The sequence below is a fragment of the Trichechus manatus genome, unplaced genomic scaffold, assembly GCF_000243295.1.
Source record: "Trichechus manatus latirostris isolate Lorelei unplaced genomic scaffold, TriManLat1.0 scaffold00030, whole genome shotgun sequence".
In the NCBI taxonomy this organism is placed as follows: domain Eukaryota; kingdom Metazoa; phylum Chordata; class Mammalia; order Sirenia; family Trichechidae; genus Trichechus; species Trichechus manatus.
Window position 1 is genome coordinate 2,341,164 of NW_004443966.1, and position 23,477 is coordinate 2,364,640.

The following is a 23,477-nucleotide window of genomic DNA, read 5'->3' on the forward strand; positions in this document are numbered from 1 at the left end:
GTGTCGGAATACAACTGCACGTGTGTCGGAATACAAACGCACGTGTGTCGGAATACAGCTGCGTGTGTGTCGGAATACAGCTGCGTGTGTGTCGGGATACAGCTGCGTGTGTGTCGGGATACAGCTGCGTGTGTGTCGGGATACAGCTGCGTGTCTTGGAATACAACTGCATGTGTGTTGGAATACAACTGCATGTGTGTCGGAATACAACTGTGCTCCACAGGGTTTTCAGAGGCGGATTTTTGGAAGCAGATCGCCAGCCATTTCTTCCAAGGCACCTACGGGTGGGCCTGAACCTCCAATGTTTCAGTTAGCAGCCAAGCACACCACTGTTTGCACCGTCCAGTCTTTTGTAAATAATCATGCAAATTGTAAACACCCTAAAGGATGCCTGAGGATCTTTCTTATTAACAGATCGTTCCCTCTTTCCTGCTGGCTGATACTTTCTACATACCCCAAGCAAACAAGAAATAAAACTGGGTCTCCATAACAAGTTAAAACACACAACTCAGGGCATGCAGATTGAGTACAGACCACGAGCCCACACAGTAGATCCACATCTCTTTATACTTATCTTTCTCCCCACATTTACATCTCGTTCTCAGCTTAGTGAAGCACAGGAGAAAAATTATGCTGAAAGTCCTATAATGAAACAGTCAGAGCTACTGTTTTATACTTCATTCTCCTTTTCAAAATTAAAGGCCAAAGACGAAATACAGAATATCAAGAATCGTGTTTCCCAAACTCTGTTCCTCAAGATATGTTAACAGGTATTGTACAAAATAAAGGGTTCAATGATCAAATAAGTTTGGGGAATGATACATACTATATAACCCTTCCTTAGAGATTTACAATGTTCACTGGCCTATTAAAAGCTCTGAGGAGTCCTGTTTAAACCAAAAAAACAATACTGCTGATTTTGTAAATCCAGTCTTTACCAAATTTGTTTACCAGGAACACATGAGGGCAAACACCTGTTGAAACCTGATAGAATGTCTGTGTGGAAACCTTAGAAAAGAAAGATCTTGCCAGAGCTTCTCCAGGATGGGCGGCATTACCATCACAACAAAGGTGACCCCAAATTTACTTACTGGAACTGTAGTTTTATGATTTTTTCTAATTAACAATCGTTAACTGGTTTCACGATTGCCTAATGACTGGAACTGAAAGAAATGTGAGCACAAGAGCCAATGAACTGGTGTGCCGATTTAACCATCCATAAAAAACGCATGGAACTGATTAGTGGGGTGGCAAAACTTGATGGCGTGATCCAAACCAAAAAACCCAAATCTGTTGCCCTTGAGTCGATTCCAAGTCGTAGTGACACTATAGGACAGAACAGAACCGTCCCATAGGGTTTCCAAGGCTGTAACCTTTATGGAGGCAAACCGTCATATCCTCCGTCATATCCTCCTCCTGTAGAGCGGCTGGTGGGTTTGGACTGCCGACCTTTCAGTTAGCAGCCAAGCGCTTCACCACTGCGCTGCCAAGGCTCCTCGACCGCATGATCGGTAAATCCACTGACTTTTGATTTTGGCAATGGCGCTGTTTCACCAATGTTTTCAGCCCAAACAAAGGATGGTTTAATTGTTTTAGGAAAAGAACTAGCGTGCATAATATCAGAATTCCAGGGAAGAGCAGAAATTGTACAGCAGAACTGGCAGAAGTCATCCAGGAAACAAGGTATAACCTAAGTACCGTTCTCTGGCCGAGTTCACATGTCTAGCAGCAAGTTTTAATTACGTTTCCTTTGCCACTGGCAGCCATAAAAGGCCACTCTGGGTCAGTGATGGCAACAACATGAATTCTCACAATAATAATGGGGCTAGAAAGTGAAAACAGAGTTTGAAGAAAGAGGAAAACAAGATTATCTTCCTCAGTGCAAACTCATCTTTTCCTCTGTTCTTCGTAACTACCTTCAAAATCATTCCTATACCTCCCCTGGGGCCTGGAAATCTCTTGGATATTCTACTTATCTTCCCCTTTTTTTTCTTCTCAACCCTAGGGTTCCTATTTCTAGCTATCTTTCAGAATTTTCATTATTTACAAGCTACACCATCAACAGAAAGCAAGCAAGGAAAAGAACTGGAAGTTTCACAATTAACTCAGCATAAACTGAAAATGAATAATGTTATTTAGAGCAACTTTACTTCCTTCGCTGAACAAATCAAACCAATGTTCTAAGTTATGATCAGTCTTTTTGCTAAGACAATGTAAACAAATAAAAATTGGTGAATCTCACCTGATGCTTCATGTAATGATGCATATAGGGTGTTGCAATTTTAATAACTTTGAGGCAAAATGGACATAGCAAGTTTTTAGTGTTTTCATGGGATGTTCTAAAATGAGTTTCGACATCAGAAAATGATGATGATCTATAATTGCAAACCTAGAAATATAAAGAAGGTTTAGTTTAACTTGAAAATATATAACTGACATGCAATTAAAAAGTAGCAATAATGGGTCATTTGTTTAGAAGAACATTATGTATTACTAATTCAGCTCTGATGTCTACACAACCAAGTACCAAATATAATCCTCAAGACAGAAAAGTTACCTTTCAAAGTTTAGGGATGCTTCCCAGAACATAACTAAATTCCTTCCTTTTTGTCAGATCTACCACCTCTTGTCTTGAATTTTCCAGCTCTAACCAATTCTTGTCCTATAAAATTTTTTCTGTTACGTGAAACACAGTGTTCTCTTTTAGATTTTAAACGGCTTTCAGGCTATGGCAGTGGCAATTTATCCTTACCTTGCTTTCTTATTCCTTCAGAGTACAAAAATACACTAGTCCCAGAGCATCTGGCTGGGTGCTCTGTAACTACCAGCATCTCTTGTTTCCCTGGTATACCTGTATTCTTCCCTATATGTTAAGATAAATCCATGTATTTGTCTTTCTCCAACAGGGCTTTTCCTTATCCAGCGGAAAGGTCAGCAAACAACAGCCTGAGGACCAAATCCAGCCTGCTGCTGACTCTACATACTAGGTATGAGTTATGTCAAGAGAATTTCTACTAGTAAATTATTCACAAGAGGGACTTCAATGTGACTAACCAATTTTATTTCAATAGTTAAAAAATTAAGAGAAATATTTCATGAGACCTGAAATTTATATGAAATTCACATTTCAATGTCCATAAATAAAGTTTTGTTGGAACACAGCCACGTCCATTCATCTACATATTGTCTCTGGCTGCCACCAGGTTACAATGGCAGGACAAGTAGCCCCAATAGGGACTAACCACCCTCGTAGCCTAAATACTTAACATCTCATCATTTACAGAAAAAAAATCTTATAACCACAAAAACCAACCAACCAAACACATAATAAAATGTGTGTATACCTGGCAAATATATGGCATCTCACCGGGTTTATGATTGTCCTTCATATGTTGTAAAAGAACATGTTCTGTTTCAAATGATAATTCACAGATTTTACAAATAGCTAAAAGTGGGAAAGAAAAGACATTACACTACTTGAAGACGTATATATAAAAAATTTACTTAACACACATCCCTATCAACAGCAGCAATAGTAGTTAACAGGAGCAGCAGCGTGCTGCGGCTTAACAGCTACAGAGCTGGTAACTCTGTGCCAAGAGAGCTCTGAGCACTTACTTACGATTACTCACTTAATTCTCACGACACTATGAAGAAGGTACCACTATTATCCCCATTGTTCAAAGAGGAAATAACTTGCCTGAGATCACACAGCTGTGGAAAAACGTAGGCGTGGGATTTGAACCCAAGCTGTCTAGCTCCAAAATCTGTACTTTTAACTAACCTTTGCTGTTACTTTTCTTACTGAAATGAAAATGAAGGGCACTGGTTTCATAGTGGAAAACCATGGAATATGAAGTTTCTAATTTAGTTCTCCACATATAATACACAGGTTAGGCCAAGGGAGTTTCCAGTAATGAAATATTTACAAGAGGGACTTCAATTTCAGTAACTAATTTTATTTAAAAATTTGTAGAAGTTAAAACTTAACTTTTCTAAACAGCCCTCTAATTCCAAAGTCTATTTCTTATTCTTATTTTTCTATCAGAATCTGCAAGGTTTTCTCTCACTTCTGAGTATAAAAACCAGTAATATTTAACATGTAAATCAACCAGTAACTTACTAGAAAACCCGTGGGGGGTGTGTGTGCTCTCGATGTGACACTGTAGCTGGAATGGCGTGGGGAACTGGCGGTAGCAGTGCTGACAGGTGGTGTGGTTTTCCCAGCTCTCGCTGCTCTGCTTCTCAAGCTCCAAATGGTGCTTCATGTGGTTCATGAACCTATAAATGATGGTCGACAGGTGCGGAAAGTCAGATTGAAAAACAAAATAACCTCACATAGAAGTATCTTAACCTAAATCTTAAAACACAGGTGTATTACTCAAAATAAATCCTCCAAAGCCTTATAACCCTCTAAAAAACTATACACTTTAAGTAACCACTTTCATTAAGTGGCTAAGTAAATATCTTTTCATCTTTGTTTTAAAATTCATTTATGCAATTAATCTGAAACATCACTGGCTCTTAATCATTATTTCAGATTATTAATTTTTTTTTGTAAAGAAGAAACAGCAGGCTTCTCTTCCATACGTGAAATGCTATTTACATTTTAAAATAAAGTACTGAAAGGAAGGAAACCCCACCACCACCAGCAGCTACAGAGTCATGGGAGAAATCTTTTAAAGCCTTGAACATATACAATAGGTTCCAGCTGCTTAAAAGACAAATTACTGGTATTTTTACTTGTGTCTTGGTTTCTGAATGCATATAATAGCAATTTTAATGCCTACAATTACAAGAACCTTTTGTTTTATTTAATGATACTGGTTTACTGTTAGCACAGACTGCTCATTTTAACTTACAGACTGTGCCCTTTGTAGGCAACGTCCATTTTTCAGTTTTACATTCTGCTAGTTCAGCTTCCCTAAAAGGCTTCTGATGAGCAGAAACTATGACCTTCAGTGGCAGAGAGTGCAATATAAATGGGAATACCTATTTAAAAGAGCTTACTGAAGCTTTTTTGATCAATTCGAAAGTAAAGTTATTCAATCAAAACAACAATTTTTAGACTCAGTCAACTATTAACAATAATTCATTGTGAGTCCCTAAAGAAAATAATTTTAAACTAACTGATAATGTCTTCAATATGGATATCAATCATCATAAAGCTTATAATATTTATGTCTTTTTCAGATGTCTATGCTACTATTCTTTAGAGCTGATTATGGCACACCTAGAAATATCTTTTTTCCTCCTACAGTTTTAACACAAGCTCTACAAAAACCTAAAGAAAATCCTACCAGTAACCAGTTACCATCGAGCTGATTCCAACTCATGGTGACCCCATGTGCGTCAGAATAGAACTGTGCTCCAGAGGGGTTTCAATAGCTGATTTTTTGGTATTAGATCACCAGGCCTGTCTTCTGAGGTGCCTCTGGGTGGACTCAAACCTCCAAGCTTTCAGTTAGCAGCCAAGCATGTTAATCATTTGCACCACCCAGAGACTCCACAGAAAATCCTAGTCTTGGCTAAATATTTACATACAGAGAAAAGATCATGAGCCATTAAACTTAAGAGCTCACAACCTTAAACTTAAAATATACCTATATAAAATAATCTCAACCAACTAGCTATCTCTGCTATTCTATGAGCCCATCAGGAGCTTATACTTCTGAAATCAGTAGATGGAAATTAGAGAGGAAACAAAACAAAACACATTTCTTGCAAGGATGCTCCCAAAATAATCCTGTTTTTGGTGACACTCAGCGTAGAAAAAAATCCCACTGTACCACAATATGTTGACAAAGCAGAGTGGAAATCTTGAGCGATCAGTTTCTTACCATCTTCCAAAACCATCAGTCTGCCATCCTCGTTTTCACCGTGAAGGTAATACATTATTAAACAAACGTAACAGCTCTGGTTATCCAGTGCTACCATTAAGGTTACGTTGACTACATAATCTTTCCCAAAACGCTCAATTTCTAGATGTTATCAAACACTGTCTGTTTAAAATTTCTAGATATCCTGATACTTGAGAAATATGTAACCAGTCTTCTGAAATAATTAAAAAAAAAAAAAAGGAAATTTTTATTTCCATGTTTAATATCAAATGGGCTAATCTTAAAGGGGAAATCCTGGGGGTGCAGTGGTTAAGGGCTTGGCTGCTAAAGGTTGGCAGTTCAAATCCACCAGCCGCTCCCCGGAAACCCTATGGGGCAGTTCTACTCTGTCCTTTACAGTCGCTACGAGTCGGAATCGACTTGACAGCAATGGGTTCAATCTTAAAGGAAAACTTAAAAAAAAAAGATCGCTGAAATAACTTCTAATATCATACATAAAACATTTAAGTGTAACAAGGAACTAAATCAGTGAACCACTTTCCTATGTATTTTACATTTACTAACACGATTGTCTGATGTGATTTTCTATTTTACTATTAAAATGGTAAGAATATGGAAAGAGATGACAGGGTTTTATTATAATAGTGTTTCAGTGTTAATATGCCAAAGCACGATTTCCCTTCTTTATTAAGCTACTGGGACCATTAGCTATTGATGGCTGTTAAGGCCTGATAAAAACCCGTTGCCATCAAGTCGATTCTGACTCACAGAGGTAAAGAAATGTGACAACTCATATAAAATAACATGTAGAAGAACTCTGAAAACTGTAAAGCGCTACCCTAAACACAGTATTCCTGTGTGTATTCTATGTGCTTCCTTTTGGCCCCAAGAACTCACAGGAAAATAAACTAAACGTTGGGCCCCAAAGTAACTCACAGGTGCTTAAGAATGCTAATTATAAATGACAGTTATCAAGGGTAAACATAAAAAGACATATAGTATGTATGTGTATGTATACATACGTGTCTATATATGTACACATCTTGATAGCTATCATATTCACATAATTATATCTGTACACGCCACCTAAGGGAAGTACAGTGATGCCTGCAACTTTGAAATTCATCAAGAAAATCAGATAGTTTGAAGAAATGATGAATGTTGTTGATAGCTGCTGACAGTCAATTCAGACTCAAGGCAACCCCATGTTTTACAGAGTAGAACTGCTCCATTGGGTTTTCTTGGCTGTAATTTTAACAGAAACAGATTGCCAGGCCTATCTTCTGCAGCACTGCTGGATCAAGAAAATCAGACAGTTTGAAGGAAGGATGAATAGTTAGGCAGTAAGACAAGTATAGTAAAAATGTTAATGGCAGAATCAAGGCGGTAAGTATGAAAAGTTATTCATGTAAAATTTTTTTCAATTTTGCTGAGTAGTTGAAGATTTTTATAATAAAACTGTAGAAAAACAACCTCATCCAATACAAATGTCAGGCAATATAACCACCGAAAAATATCAATCGATACATATTTTTCTTTGTTCTTGTTACTAACTCACCTAGGAGAAATGTTACATAATATGTTACATAACTTCAAGATTACAAAGTACCAGTTCCTAAATTTAAAGCATACATGTATAAAGTCTGAAAAATTCCATGGGGATTTAAAGCTCCATTTTTTAAAGTATTAAATTTTAAAAATCAAAGCAGGCATGTTTCCTAGAACTGGTACTTCTCCAAAAAAGATCACCAGAAAAGATCACTTTCTGTACAAGGTAAATGATCCAAAAATTATAAATATGAATTGGAAAGAGTTGAGCAGTAGATAAGACTAGTAAGGAGAAGGTCAAACTGGATAAAACATAAACTGTTTTCTTGTGATATGAAAAAAATTCAAAAGAAACCAGAAAAAAAAAAAATCCTCATGAAAATTCCTAGATTACTGATAATATATGGAAAAGAAGTTAATTTTCCCTTAAGTTAAAATAAGCTTTGTCCTTGCTGAAGCTCGCTGAAATACAACTAAATAGATACATGAGTCAAAATTCTAAAATACAAGAAAAGATACCAACTTTTCAACAAGACAACAGCCTTTGTTCTTAGTAGGAAATGTCAGAACTGCTTACCTAGGATGGTACAAGATAAAGATACAGCACTTACATCTACAGCATTCTAACTTTCAAATAGAAATAAAAATATTTACATACCTAATATTATTTTTAAGAACTTTCAAGCAACTGAAGCATTTAAAGGTTGTGTGAGTCTTCTGTTCTTCCTGGATATCTCCTTCATGTTTTCCATAATAAAAGTCATTAACTAACATGATCAACTTTCCTTTCTCTGAATCAACAGTCTTATTTTTATTTGTTGTACTTGAAAAATCTGTTTTAGCCAGTCCCAAAAAGTTATTTATCATGTCTGGACAACAATACTGAAAGAGAAAAAAGTAGAAGCCTTATTTATCTCTTGAAAAAGTTAGATACCAAAAATGACTCAGTGTTTACAAGTAAGGCCAGACCACGTAAAACTGCTCAGTAAAGTATCTGGAAAAATATTCACCAAAATGTGGTGGTGAATACCTACACTCTAAAAAATTCAAACAACAGTATGGCCCCCCAGACACCCTTTTAGCTCAGTGGTGAAGTCATTTCCGAGGTTCACCATTCAGCCAGGGAGTGGACAGCCCCATAAAACCAAATGGGACTAATGAGGCACAGCAGTCCAGGGACAAGGGCCAGAAGGCAGAAGGGGACAGGAAAGCTGGTGATAGGGAACCCAAGGTTGAGTAACGATAGTGTTGATGTGTTGTGAGGTCGTTAACCATTGTCATAGGGCAACATGTATAGTAACTGTTAAATGAGGAACTGTTTTGTTCTGTAAGCCTTCATCTAAAGTGAGAATAACAGCACGACTGGAAGAGCGCAGTCGATGTCTCTGAACTGTGCATGTAGAAATTTTTGAAATGGTGTATCTTTGCCTATGTATATTTTCACCCCCCCAAAAAAAAAGGTCGAGAAGGGAGAGAGTTGACATGTTGTGGGGTTGTTAACCAATGGCATAAAACAATATGTGTACTACTGTTTCATGAGAAACTATTTGTTCTGTAAACCTTCACCTGAAGTACAACAACAAAAAAAAATTCAAACAACATACACCTATCATCTTAAACAAAAAAAAAAAACGACAAATTCAAAAAGAAATAAAAAACCTTAAGACCAGGACTGGCTATAGAGCTAATAACCTTTTCCTCGCAATTTACCTTCCCAGATGTAAATATTTAACAAAAATTTATCCTTAGCCAAAAATCATTCATTTCATGTCCGTGTCAAGACATAGAAAGGAAATGTAGTTTTACATGCTCTTACGTATATGTTTAATGATCAAATTTCGTAAAGTCTAGGAGATACTGAACTTTACACAGAGCTAACCTAACATTCTCCAGAGTCAAGGTGCTAACAAATACATTGGACATAAAAAAAGAAGCATCATTTTGAAAATGTCAACAGTTATATCTTGAAATCTAGAATGCTTAAATATCTGAAGGGGAAATTTACCTCATGAGTAAGATCAAGATGTCACATAAACTGGTTCTAATGTAGAATACTTCCTTATATGAGCCTTTTTTTTCCCAACAAGATATAACTAATTCATTCACTATACATAAACTTTCAGTAGTGAGATTTCTCTAGGGCAGTGTTTCTCAGGACAATCCGAGGAAGGAGTGCATAAGAAAAACCAGAACTGTTTGTTAAAATGCTAATTCCTGGGCCCCACTTCAGATCAATGTCTAGAGGTAGGGCCCAGGAATCTATATTTTTAACAAGCCACCCAGGTAATTCTTCTACAACTCAAACCAATTAATTTATACTCTTCCTAAATGTGTCATTTAGTAAATTAGTAGCAACATAATGAAGTTTGAAAATCTAAACACAACTCTATTCCATTTCTAAGACAATAATATTTTCCCTCCTCTCTGCCACACGTAAAATGCTAGCTCACTTGCTTTGTTTTTGACAATTTTGAAATCTACAAAGGAAAAACACAAAAGAAACTTCTAAAATAGATCCAAAAGAAAGAAAAAATAGAAAATACTGAATAAAAACGGAGCCCCCCAAAGTCACATAACTTGTGTTTAGGAGTTAGGACTGCATCTATGATAAACTAGGATGAACGCACTAGTTCTCTCATTTGGTCCTCTGTAGTCTGTAATTACACAGTTGAAATGAAACCACAACAAAAAAGACAGATGAGAAGGATTTGGTTATTTACATTTCTAGATTCTTCCTGAGATATAGTTTTTAAGAGTTCAAACTTAGCAAAGTCAGGCTGTTTCTAAGGACTTTTACCAGGCTAAGTTCCTTCTAAAAAATGCAATTTTTGACTTTAAGGAAAAATGGAGAAAAAAGAATGGCTCAGAGGAAATCAACTAGCACTATTAGAAAAATGCCTCAAAATATGTCTTTCTACCAATGATGTGGATCAGTAGCATCATTCTGACAGACAAAATGACTCACTTTATCTGCGGCTTTCCTAAAGGAAAGATTTCAAACAATGGGAAAAATAATTATAATGCACAGAAATTGTCTAATAAAGAATAGACTCTCTAATTAAAAATGTGGATAATCTTAGGCATCCGAACGTTAAATCTGGCTTTCAGACTATACAAGTTACTGAGTCATACTTGGGACTTGATTTTTTTCTGGTAGCTATGAAGTAATCTAAACAGTGTACAGTGGAGTCTGCTGCGAGGTTTACATTCTCCAGGAATGTCTAAGTTGGTACATCTACGAAGGTTAAAGGTTACTCTAAAATACCCACAAATTATCCATTTCTGCAACCCAGGGACCTTTGTGATACACATAATAGATGACCAATTTCCTGCTGCTCCTCCAAGTTCTTTCTTTTTACAGAAAAGTTTAAAAAAAAAAATCATATTTTAAAAATAAAAACCTACAGACCTCGTTCACAGTACCCTTAAAACAATATTCTAGATTCTGACCTAAGAGCTAAATAATAAACCACTGACAACCAGGAATGAACAACAAAGCGTAGTGAACTAGGATGGGGGTGTTTATCAACAAAGAGGAGAGTAAAGCATCCTACAGAAAATATGGGCAACAAAGCAACCTAAAGGATGAAAACTAAGCTTAAACCTAAGGTTTTATAAAAGGACAGAGTAAGCTATGGCAGGCATGGCTGAGCAAGCAGTACCTCTTTGGTTCTAGCCATTGACTACTACCCCTGGTTTCCCCTCATTTCCCTGGTTAACATTCTTAGCAAATACAAAGTCCCTTTAATGGCACACACACTGCAGTTTGACAAGCATTCTCATCTCTGCTCCTCCAAGTAGACGGTCCATGTTCTGCTGCTTTGTTCGTAACAAACATTCTCATCTCTGCTCCTCCAAGTAGACGGTCCATGTTCTGCTGCTTTGTTCGTAACAAACATTCTCATCTCTGCTCCTCCAAGTAGACAGTCCATGTTCTGCTGCTTTGTTCGTAACCTAGGAACTAGGCAGGAATCTCAGAGCAAAGGAGGTGGAATATGCTATTTTAAAATAGTAAAATAGGACCTACCATACAAACACACTACATGAATCAACACTTCTTTCTTCTCATCCTGGAATTCATCCAAAAGTCACAACAACCAAATTCCACAAACTCAATTTTCACTGAAACTAAGAGCCAGCTAAAACCCACAGACTCCATAATATATGAAAGCACTATCAAAAGTAGCCAACATCAGGCAGAAGGCATGCAACTGGAAGTAGAGCAAGGGAAGTCAGGAGGACCCAATGGCTGCAGACCTTTGAGAAATGCCAGCCAAAATATGCGATCTCAAGGTCAGGGACACATCCTGAAATGCAAAGCTATATCCTTTATTTGCAAAAAAGCAGAGCTGGGGTCAGCGAAGCAGAGAAGGCAATGTTACATAAGGAATCCGATAAACAAGTTACACTTGCAGGAAGCATTCTGCCCAGTGGCAGCAAAGTTGTGTAAAACAGCTAGCAGGCCGTTAAGACTACCCTGCCAACCCATGCTTACCAAAAGGCACCTTGTACAAAAGAGCTGGCCAAAGAAAATCCCACTCAGTCAATATTATAGCAATGTACACCTAAACAAAAATACCTTAAGATAAAAAGAGGAGAATAACAAGAAAACGTAAAATTCAGACAAAAACACTCACCAAAAATATATTGCCACGGAGCAGATGCAAATGAAAATAGTGGCCAACATTTTTGCAACAAGTTTTAAAAACTTAATGAAGCAATTGTCTCTATTTGGAAGACCACAAAGCAAGAAGAGATAGCAAGACAGTAATAAGACACAAAACAGTGACAAAATTGAGGGGAAAAGTAGAGGAAAAAATAAAATCTGAGCAATAAAGACAAATTAAGAAAGACTACAGGGGTGAACTCACAGCCTTGAAAACCCTGTGGGGCAGTTCTACTCTGCACACATGGGGTAGATATGAGTCGGAACCAACTCAACGGCAATTAACAACAGAAACTGCAAAATAAAGTATACAGAAAGTAGCAATGAGAAAAGCAAATATTATTTAAAAACAAAACAAAACAGAGCTAGAAAGGAGCAGAGAAAATGTTAAGAATGTCAGGCAAAGAATATCTAAAAACAGATACAAGGACTTCTTGCCTACCTCTACCCCCCCCCCCACTTACTCCCAACAGCAAAACAACTGTGTAGAATACTGTAAAACACAATTCAAGAAAACTGTACTAAAATAAAGGAGGGCACAAATACACAAGTTGAAAGAACACAGTGTATGCCAGAGAAGATTGATCCAAAATTCCCAGCACCAAGTAATATCCTTGTAAAATTATCAAAAATAAAGAATTGGGTAGACAGCCAGGCAAAAAGATCAAATCACTTACAAACGGCAAAAAAGTTAGGCTGGCCTCAGATTTCTCAACAGCAACATCCAATACTAGGAAATGGTTTTCAAAGTGGGATCCAACTGATTTTTATATCTGGCCAAACTGTCCCTCAAGAATAGACAGCTGTCAGTTTTGAACATGAAAGAACTCACAGAATGATATTCCCAGGCCCTTCTCGAGGAAATTCTTAAAGGATGAACTTTAGCCAAGCAAGAGATAACCAGAGAAACCATGACAAAAAGACTGGTGGTGAACACAGAATACATTTACTGTGGGACAGGACTAAACCAAATGTGGAGATGAGGTAAAGAAAACTGAACATGAGTGTTGTAAGCGCTGACAACGAGAAAATGATACAACCACCGATCAACAACCGGGAGCGGGGGGAGAAGAGAACGAATACGAGGTCGAGAAAGTTCACAGACTGTCTCTCACATACCAGCTGTGCCTCAAGGAATACCTTTTAGAGCCACCAAATTAAGTAATACAGATATGAGGACTTTTAACACTACAAAGGTGAACACCCAGAAAGATAATACTGACTCAAACCAGGATACCAGAGGGGAAGGCAAGAATGGGCTAGAAATAGGCAACATAAAGCTACTTTAATCAGCATTAAAATACAGCACAGAATGTCCAAAGGAACAGAATGCTCCTGGAATTACATAATGTTATAAAGATAAAACAAAAACGCAACTTTCCAAAAACTCCAAACTACATATACACAAAGCAATCACATAGTGAAAGACTTTAAAAAATAAATAAATGAGTAACAAAAAACCATGACAGAACCAAAACCAAATAAATTTATCATTATCAATGACTATAAATGGGTTTAATTCCTACTTCTATAAAAGGGATTTTCATATCGGATCATAAAGGAAAAAACAACTCTGGTGAAAGCAAGAGGCATACCTATATCAAAGTGATTCGGACAAGTTTAAAACAAAAGAATGAATAAAGAATACACCATGCAAACAGAAACAGTAAGAAAGAAAGGGTGTGAGCCTGATCAAAGTAGAATTCAGGCTAAAATGCATTAACCAGCGTTCCTGTTGCTCCTCCACATCCTCACCAATATTTGATGTTGCCAGCGCTCTGGATTTTAGGCATTCTAATAGGCGCGCAGTGTTACCTCGTTGTTTTGATCTGCAATCCCTTCATGAATCGAGTCATAAGTCAGAATCAACTCTACAGCCACGGTTTTGATTTTAATGACTTAGGATATTGCGTATTTTTTCATATGCCTATTTGTAATCATTGTATTTTATTTGGTGAAGTTTCTACTTAGATCTTTTACAAATTTTATAACTGAATTTTTTGGTTGTTGTTGACATTTAAAAATTCTTTGTATATTCTGGATACAAGTCCTTTATCAGACGTATTTCGAAAATCTTTTCTCCCTCCTGAGTTCTTTTCTTCTATGAACAACAGCGTCTTTTGCAGAGCAGAAGTTTTTTAATTTTAATGTAATCTTTAACTTATATCAATATTTTTCTTCTTTTATAGATTGTGCTTTTGGTGTTGTATCTAAAAAGTCATCACCAAACCCAAGGTCACCCAGCTTTTTCTACCGTGTTATCTTCTAGAGTATGTATAGTTTCACATCTTACATTTAGATATATGATCCATTTTGAGTTAATTTTTGTGAAGTATGTAAGCTCTATGTCTAGATTAAAGGAGCCCTGGTGGCACAGTGGTTAAGTGCTAAGCTGTTAACTGAAAGGCTGGTGGTTTGAACCCCCCAGCCACTACGTGGGAGAAAAGACCCGGAGATCTGCTCCTGCAGAGATTTCAGCCTAGGGAACACTATGGGGAAGTTTTACTCTGTCCTATAAGGTCACTATGAGTTGGAATTGACTCGATGGCACACAACACGTCTAGATTCATTTTTTTGCATGTGGATGTCCAGTTGTTCCAGCACCATTGGTTGAAAAGACTATTCTTTCTCCCTCGAATTGTCTTTGCTCCTTTGTCATAATCAGTTGACTATTTTTGTGTGGTTCTATTCCTAGGCTCTCTATTCTGTTCCACCGATCGATTTCTTTTTTTCACCAATAGCACACTGTCTTGATCACAGCAGCTTTATATTAAGTCTTGAAGCAGGGCAGTGTCAGTCCTCCAACTCAGTTCTTCTTGACTATTGTGGATTCTAGGTTTTTTGCCTGTCCGTCTAAGTTTAGAACCAGCTTGTCGATCATGAAATAACTTGCTCAGATTTTAATTGGGATTGTGTCAAATCTATAGATCAAGTTGGAAAGAATTAACACCTTAATAATATCCATGAACATGGAATCTCTCCATTTATTTAGATCTTCTTTGATTTCTTTCATCAGAGTTTTGTCGTTTTCCTAATATAGATTATCTTGTACATATTTTGTTACATTTATACCTAGTATTTCATTATTTTTGGTGCTAATACATGGTGTTGTGTGTTTTTAACTTCAAATCTCAACTGTTCATTGCTGTCATATAGGAAGGCAATTTTTTATACTTTTTCAATAAGGAAAAAAGTATTTGTGAGAACTTGGGCTTTACCCAGTTACGCCAACGAACTGGCTATAAATCAATAAGAAAAATACCTATCTCTAATAACTTTACAAGGATTAAATGAAATAATACATTTAAATCTTAGAACTGTGTCTGGCATACAGTCTTAGATCAATAAACTGTTATTACTGTAGAATGTCTGACTTATGCTTTAAATATTTCATTGAAAGAAAATTATCTTTGTGATACAGTCATCTTCTACTTATCCATAATAATAGAAAAACGTCATACACAAATATTTTAAAAATTAATTTTTCAAAATGGAAATCTTTAACTTAATATTATAAAAAATTTAATTGATATATAAAAATACATAAGCTAGAAGATAAAAATTCTCCAGTTTTAAACTTCCCCTTCCTAGAGCTGGTGATCATTCTTTCAGACTTCTTTATGATATAAACACATATAAAAAATTATTCAAATGCTTATATACTTTGATTCAATTGAGTTCAAAAATATGTCATTACCTATTATAGAGATACATGTCTTTTTTAAAATGCCATATGTTCTATTACATGACTACTGTATGAAGTTTTGGTTGTTTCCAATATGAATAATCACAAACAATGCTACAATAAATAAAAGCTACATTTTAGAGAATGGTTGCCACTTTCTTCAGATACAGAAGAAATATAAATATGCTATAAATATACCACAACTTGTGCACAAAATAAAGAGTGGAAATAAGAACATTCAGGTTTACTTGTACCAGAAAGAAAATCAGGAAGGATATAAAACAAAATAATAAAAAAAAATTTTCCTTGGGAGTCATACTGGAAACCAGGCAAATAAGACAGACTTTTTAAAATTATTAATTAATTAAAGATAACTAAAGAACACAGTCCTTTTTTCTCCATCTGTAATGCAAAACAAAAATATCAAGTATCTCATCAAAACACCAGACAGACAGGAAAACTGGCAGCATCTGTACACAATAACTCTCATATAAAAAGAAAACAAAAAGTCCAGTTATCAGGGGCCACATTCTATGAGCTCGAAGTAGCGGCAGATCAAATATAGGTTTGTACATGAATAAAGAAATTGTATTCAGAATTTTTAAAAAGATTCTTTTTTTTTCCTACTTTTTTCCTAAAATGCTGAATTTCAATAAAAATTTGTCAATCTCTTAAAAAGCGAGCAAGAACTTTTCCTAATCTATTTCCTTGTCTTTATTCCCTTCTCCTCCCTCCATTTCCTCATGTAATCTAAACTGCCTTTTTTCGTCTCCTTTACACCTTCCTGCATTTACACTGGGCATGCAATGAGAATTCAGATCATCTTTACACAGACACAGTACGGTACTGCAATATCTACTAAAACCTTTTTGGTAGAGCATTAAGTAGAATTTTTAAGTTAAATGAAACATTAAACATGTAATAAAATGCCTGTTTTATAAGACATTTGAAAAATGGCATGATCTGGTAAAAATATTCTGATTAATACATTATTTTCATTTAAATTAAAATACAATAACTATACACTATAATGTATATGAACTTAATTTTTTTTACTTGATTTCAGAAGGCATTTCAAAATCTCATATGAAGATACTCATTATGAACATGTGTTTTTACCTAAGTTATCTGAAAATACTAATATGAGATTTCTTATCTAAATGTTTGGACAAACCAGTACTTACTGCAAATCAATTTGTAATATTTTTAGAGATTTGCAAACTTTTTTAAAATTAAGTTTTGAAAAAAGTTTTACCTTCATGTGATTTTTCAAAGGATCCAGAAGATTGAAATGAATATTGCATTTTGGACAAGCTCTTGGAAACGGTGTTCCATTTTTAGATTGATTTGATGAGGTATTTGTACCTAAAATAAATTCAGGGCATTTATGATTCAAAATTGTTTTTTAACCTTGTATAACCACTAGTAACATTTTTTTAATTCATCACAATTTCTAAAATGTATGTACAAACACTACAATTTCTTTTTTATATGCCAGACTTCACATTTACCTTTTGATGGCATAGCCTGGGGAGATGTCACTGAAGCAGATGTAACTGAAGAGAATGCTCCTGAGGAACTTGTTCCAGAAACACCTTCACTGGGCTTAGGCTTTTTGGGATTAACACTGTTTACTTCAGAAGTAGAAGGACGTTTTGATACAAACGAACTTTCATTCATACCTACAATGATTTAAATAGCAGGAAGGATATTTTAAAATATTTTAGTATAAGGCATTGCTTTTAATTGCTACTAAAGTTACCTTATACTTAAAATTAAGTAACAATAGTTTGGAGCTAAATTAAAAGTAATATAAAGGAACTGGAGCCCTGGTGGTGCAGTGGTTAAGAGCTTGGCTGCTAAACCAAAGGTCGTCAGTTTGAATCCACTAGCTGCTCCTTAGAAACCCTACAGGGCAGTTCTGCTCTCGTCTATAGGGTCGCTATGAGCCAGAACTGACTCAACAGCAATGGCTTTGGTTTGGTTTTGGCTACAGATGAATTATTATATCATACAAATGGCAATAAAGAATGATAAAAATTGATTTTATCCAAACTCAGGGGGTGTGACTGGATGGTGCAAATGGTTAATGCACTTGGCTGCTAACTGGCAGACTGGAGGTTCTAGTCTACCAAGAAGTGCCCCAGAAGAAAGGCCTGGTCATCTACTTCCAAAAAATCAGCCACTGAAAACCCTATGGAGCACAGTTCTATTCTGACACACATGGGGTCGTCACGGGTCAGAGTCAACTCAAGGACAACTGTTCTGCCCCCCGTAGGTGGTAAGAAACTGCACATTTACTATGGGCACATATATTGAAATAATTCACGATATAATCTTTACAGGTGAAAATATTCTACGTATGGCTTCAAACAAAGAAATATAAAAAGCTATCATGGAAAAACTTAAGGGTAAAAAATTCCAAGCAAAAAAAAATTAAAGCAAAGAGAATACTCTGAATTAAATTCCTACAAAAAATTATCTTTAGATGCTTAAATGCATTTGAGTTGATTAAAAAAACACACTTAATACTTGTTCCGAGAGACCCTTAAGATGCTTTGTACAACTCGAAGAATGTGGTGAATGGCACTGAACAGTACATGCAGAAACTGTTGAATTGGTGTATGTTTTGCTGTGTACATTATCAACAACAAAAAAATAAATAAAATTTAAAAAAAAAAACACCCTTTTTAAATAACAATATCTTAAAATATCTAATGGGAAGTTAGTTTTTTCCCCACCTAACAAACTGAGAGGTGGTCTACTCAAGGCTTTAGGTTAAATTATCTATTTATTCCTAAGGGCAGATTGGAAACAACCAGTCTTGAATGGTAATACCCCAGTCATTCATACAAAAGGGCTCTTGATGGAAGGAATTAGTATAACTGTTTCAGACTATGTTCCCCAAAACCTAATGGGTGGTCTTAGGGAATATACTGTACATGTCCACAAAGAAACTCTCCTTGTACATTTTATTTATTAGATTTAGGTACAAAATTTTGTTTGTATAAGGATTTAGTTGCTAAAAATAGTTTTTGATTTGAAAACCATTAAGACTAAAAGATTATATAATTTAGAGCATTAGCAAGAAAAATAGACATACTGAGGCTATTACCAGGCCAGCATAATTCCTTTTTGAAAATAACACACAAGTTATTCTAAAACTGCCCAACATACTGTAATGCTTCCAACTGTACACTAACAGAAGTGGTAGAGTAAATATATCAGAATTATTCCAGGCTTTTAAGTCAGACAACATAAGTTCAAATCAGGCTCTGTCACTCACTAGCTGTGTACTCTTGGCTAACTTAATTAACCTCTCCAAGTCTCAGTTTTCTTTTTTGTCAAATAAGAACTGCAATATCTTATTTTACAGAGCTGTTTTAAAGATCGAGTAAAATCATGTATTTAAAGCACCCAACACAACAGATGACACACAGGAAGGATTTAATAAATGACAGCTATTATCATTATTAATAAAATATATTATATCTTAGCTTACTTTAACCAAAAAACCCACTGCAGTTGAGTAGATTTCGACTCATCGTAACCCAATAGGATACAGTAGAACCGCTTTATAGGGTTTCCAAGGAGCAGCTGGTGGATCTGAACTGCTGACCTTTTGGTTAGTAGCCGCTCTTGACCACTGCAACACCATGCCTACTAGCTTACTTTAGAAAGGGAAAAAAACCCTTTTCCAATAGCGGCACCTGTTAGCTTTTTAATGTGGTGAAACTGGCCAGGAAAATGGGCTCCTGTGTAAAATCTGTATCATCCTTTGAGATAACATAAAAATGACTTTTTTTCCTATCTTCAAAGAACACGATCACTGAAACCTATACTGCAGGCACTTGGGAAAGATATTGTTTAATCACATTAACATTCTTCTGAGATGCTTAGGTTACCTGAAAAGTCAACGAGTGCTGGTATTCTGGATTAAGCAAATGATTACATAACAGCTGGACAGACTGTTTTAATATAATTTTTTTAATATGAGAAAATCTCAAACTTAAAATCACCCTGCATTGAATAGTTTTAAATTTACCCTTTAACTTATTTATCTCTGTTGTCTTTGGATTGTGCAGTTTCCTACCTTCAACAGTTCTATCTGCACCAGTAAAAATTCTCTTCTCATTCAAGATCAAGCTCCAATCCAATCTCTCAAAGCTTCCCATGAGCACCCTAGACAGTAGTCAATTAATTGTGCTTCTGAGCACACAGCACATTATCATTCATAATTATCATTTATAACAAGTGTTTGCTGTCAAACCGTTTAAAGCTTGTAATGCATTTTCACATTTCACTATCTTATTGGGGCCTCAAAAAAGTCTTAAGTGAAATACAGATAGTCCCCGACTTACTACAGCTCCGTTCCAATGACTTCGCCGCACAGCAGTTCTGATGGAAGTCGAGTATCTCATTTTTCCCATTTAGTTTTCATTATTATTGTCTTTTATTATTAGTATCTTTATAAATCCGATCTTTATTTGTATTTAGGGGTTGGAAGCATTACATATAAACTTACACATATATTTTCATACATACATTAATCATAAAAAAACTGAAGGTCATTAAGTACGGTTCGTTGTAACTCAAATACGTTGTAAGTCGGGGACCACCTGCACAGCAAAAATCAAAACTGTATGTCCAAATGACCGTGACAAAGCCTGGAGTATGAATGCCCTATGTAACGAAGATTTAAATCTTCATTCTAATAACAGGAGAAAACTGACGTGTACAGAGGTTAAATGACTCTCTCGACAAAGGCTAGAAAATTCTTAAGACTAGAGCTCGAACCTACACCATCCAAGCCAACTATAACCTTACGTACTGCTCGTGGTAATCTCACTCTGCAGGACAAAATTCAGAGGGAGATGGAGTCGCTCTCTTTACCCTGAGCAAGTGTCAAAAATTCCCACTCTTTCTATGAATAAAGTTCATGTGCTTTCTAAAAGCTGATTTTAAATAACTACTATCTGTCCCCATTTCTGTTAGTTCTTGTCTATAACGATGTAAGTGACACCCGGAGAAGTGTATATCCAACCAAATATCATCAAAATGGAAAAACACTGTAAGTACTAATATATAACTATAAACAGTTTGGGGAAGAGTTGGTAAATTCACCATAGCTGTTAGTAAACCAAACCAAACAAAACCTGTTGCCGTCGAGTCGAGTCAATTCCGACTCATAGCAACCCTACAGGACAGAGAAGAACTGCCCAATAGGGTTTCCGAAGAACAGCTAGTGGATCTGAACTGACAACCTCTTGGTTAGCAGCCAAGCTCTTAACCACTGTGCCGCCAAGGCTCCACTTGTTAGTAAACACTCTAAAATGCCAAAAAATCATGTGTACCTCTATTTAGTCAAATATTTGAATTATATCAAATAGACTACATAAAAAGTATTTGTCTTGATTACAAGGAATTTCAATTAGATAAAATTCTTTCATAGCACGCTAATTTATTTTAGGTTAATAAAGAACTTTGTTATCGTATACAATCAAAGAACCTTAACTCTTCTACAGGGAAACTTCATTATTTCTTGAATGGGCATTTACTGAGAGTTTACTGTGAACAAATCATCATCTCTTTAGTACTGCCATTTTATCACAGCACTCTATGAACAGAATCAACTATCATACCTAAATCATTTCTTGGAAAAGAAAGACACTAGTCTAATTAAGAAATCAACTATAACCATACACTTTTTCACACTAGTGGCCACAGAAACTAATATTTTTTTTTTTTAAACACAGTATTTAGTTAATCAGAGGACTTCTTTCACTCACAGAAATCATATTAAAAATTTTCAGTCCACGGATGGTTCCAAGTGAGTTCAGAAAAAACAAAAAAGCCTATTAGCCTACTTAATAGAAAGAAATAAAATATCCTATGAAATAATATCTTACATAGAATCACCCAAGAAAGGCATTCAAAAACTATTAAAACCATTCTACCTTCTACGAAAAACCTAATGTGAGGGGATGAGCTTCAAAACAGAAAGTCAATTCCACCTGCAAATTTCTAAAATTTCTTTTTATACTTTTTATAAAAAACTGCTAAAACCAACCTGCTATAGAAAGTGCCGGTGCCCCTTGGTAATGTGATAATCCTGTGTCCTGGGTCAAGTCAAACAGTAACTGTGGAGAATTATTAGATACAACTCGTGATTTCATTTTACAACCCTGTTAAAATATTTCAAAGAAAGAATATTATATTTACTCAACATGGCCACAATTATTTTGTTTCATAAACTTTTAAAAAGGTAAATTTAACTGTATGCCAATATTATGATAAGCTTTGATGACTCAATTATTAATAAGTTATAAAGTACAAATGGAATTATTACTATCTGCCAAAATTATCATCTACTGAAACTGAAAGCAAGCTATTGCTTTAACCAAAACCAAACCCCTGCCTCTGAGTCGATTACAACGCATAGCAATCCTATGAACAGAGTAGAACTGCCCCATAGGGTTTCCAAGGCTGTAAATCTTTACAGAAGCAGACTGCCACATCTTTCTCCCATGGAGTGGCTGTGGGTTCAAACCACCAACCTTCCGGTCAGCAGCCACGCTTATTCTTGACTAGCCAATTAAAATGGCGGGCAAATTCTAGTCCGACTTTTTCAAGGATGAAGAAACAGACCCATTTTAAACCACAGACATGACACACGTTGGAGGACTACTAAAAACGTATCATTCCCATTAAACAGTAAATAATTCAACTTCTCAGCATAATATTTGAGGAAAACATATTGACATAAATACAAAAATTAAAAGCTTCTATACCTCTTATAGGAAACCCTAGTGGCTTGGTGGTTAAGAGTTCGGCTGCTAACCAAAAGGTCGGCAGTTCAAATCCACCAGGTGCTCCTTGGAAACCCTACAGGACAGTTCTACTTGGTCCTATAGGGTCGCTATTGAGTCGGAATCGACTTGACGGCAATGGGTTTGATTTGGTTTTTTCATACCTCTAAAAACCCCACAAACAAAATGTCAGGGCAAACAAACTGGGACTCAATTAGCATTAATGTACATCAGGGCTAGGGAAGAGCATACCACATGGCATTTGGAATGATTTTAGTAGAGAAACCTAAAGCCAAGGATCAGGAAGAGAGAGAATGGGTCCCTTATTCTTCCCATCATCCCACAGAAAGCTGTGCTTAGCCTGGCAATGTCAAATTTCGTTGGGCAAATGTGAAAGCAACCTGGTCAGTAAACCAAAAAAACCAAACCCAATGCTGTCGAGTTGATTCCAACACATAGCAACCCTACCAGACAGAGCAGAACTGCCCCATAGGGTTTCCATGGAGCGGCTGGAGGACTCGAACTGTTGACTATTTGGTTAGCAGCCGAGTTACAGGGACCAAATAAGACAAACAATGCCAGGAAGATTAGGCGGAAGCTGGTTCATGGGAGTGATCTGGGCCGACTGTTCCACTCCTGGAGACCTCGGGGCCCAAGGGAAGTTTTAGCCCTTCCACCAGGAGAAAAAATGGTTCTAGCTAGGAGGAGGATCTCAAGATGAGAGAAGTGAAAAGTACGTGATAAATCATAATGTGGTCAAGTATAAGGCAACGTAATTTAGGAAAATATATATATATAAAATATATTAAATATGGATGTACATATATGTGTAAACATACAAATACATTTACTATAAATAATTATGAAAAGTATTCTCAATGCAATCTAGGGATGTATATATAATTGGCATATATATATATGGCAATACT

General features: G+C 36.0%; 1 protein-coding gene across 8 annotated transcripts in view; it reads right to left on the reverse strand.

The window, feature by feature from the left end:
- ZNF280D (zinc finger protein 280D) overlaps positions 1 to 23,477 on the reverse strand; it is a 116,358-nt gene that overhangs the window by 52,710 nt on the left and 40,171 nt on the right. For 6 of the 8 annotated variants that reach the window (XM_023729658.1, XM_023729660.1, XM_023729657.1 and 3 more), the window contains 7 exons: positions 21,810 to 21,924; positions 17,251 to 17,421; positions 16,995 to 17,104; positions 8,047 to 8,270; positions 4,124 to 4,281; positions 3,345 to 3,445; positions 2,243 to 2,389 (listed from right to left, as the gene is read on the reverse strand). In XM_023729658.1, coding sequence (XP_023585426.1) covers positions 2,243 to 2,389; positions 3,345 to 3,445; positions 4,124 to 4,281; positions 8,047 to 8,270; positions 16,995 to 17,104; positions 17,251 to 17,421; positions 21,810 to 21,924 — 1,026 coding nt within the window. The remainder of the gene's footprint in view (positions 1 to 2,242; positions 2,390 to 3,344; positions 3,446 to 4,123; positions 4,282 to 8,046; positions 8,271 to 16,994; positions 17,105 to 17,250; positions 17,422 to 21,809; positions 21,925 to 23,477) is intronic. The other 2 variants (XM_023729661.1, XM_023729659.1) reach the window with 1 other exon arrangement.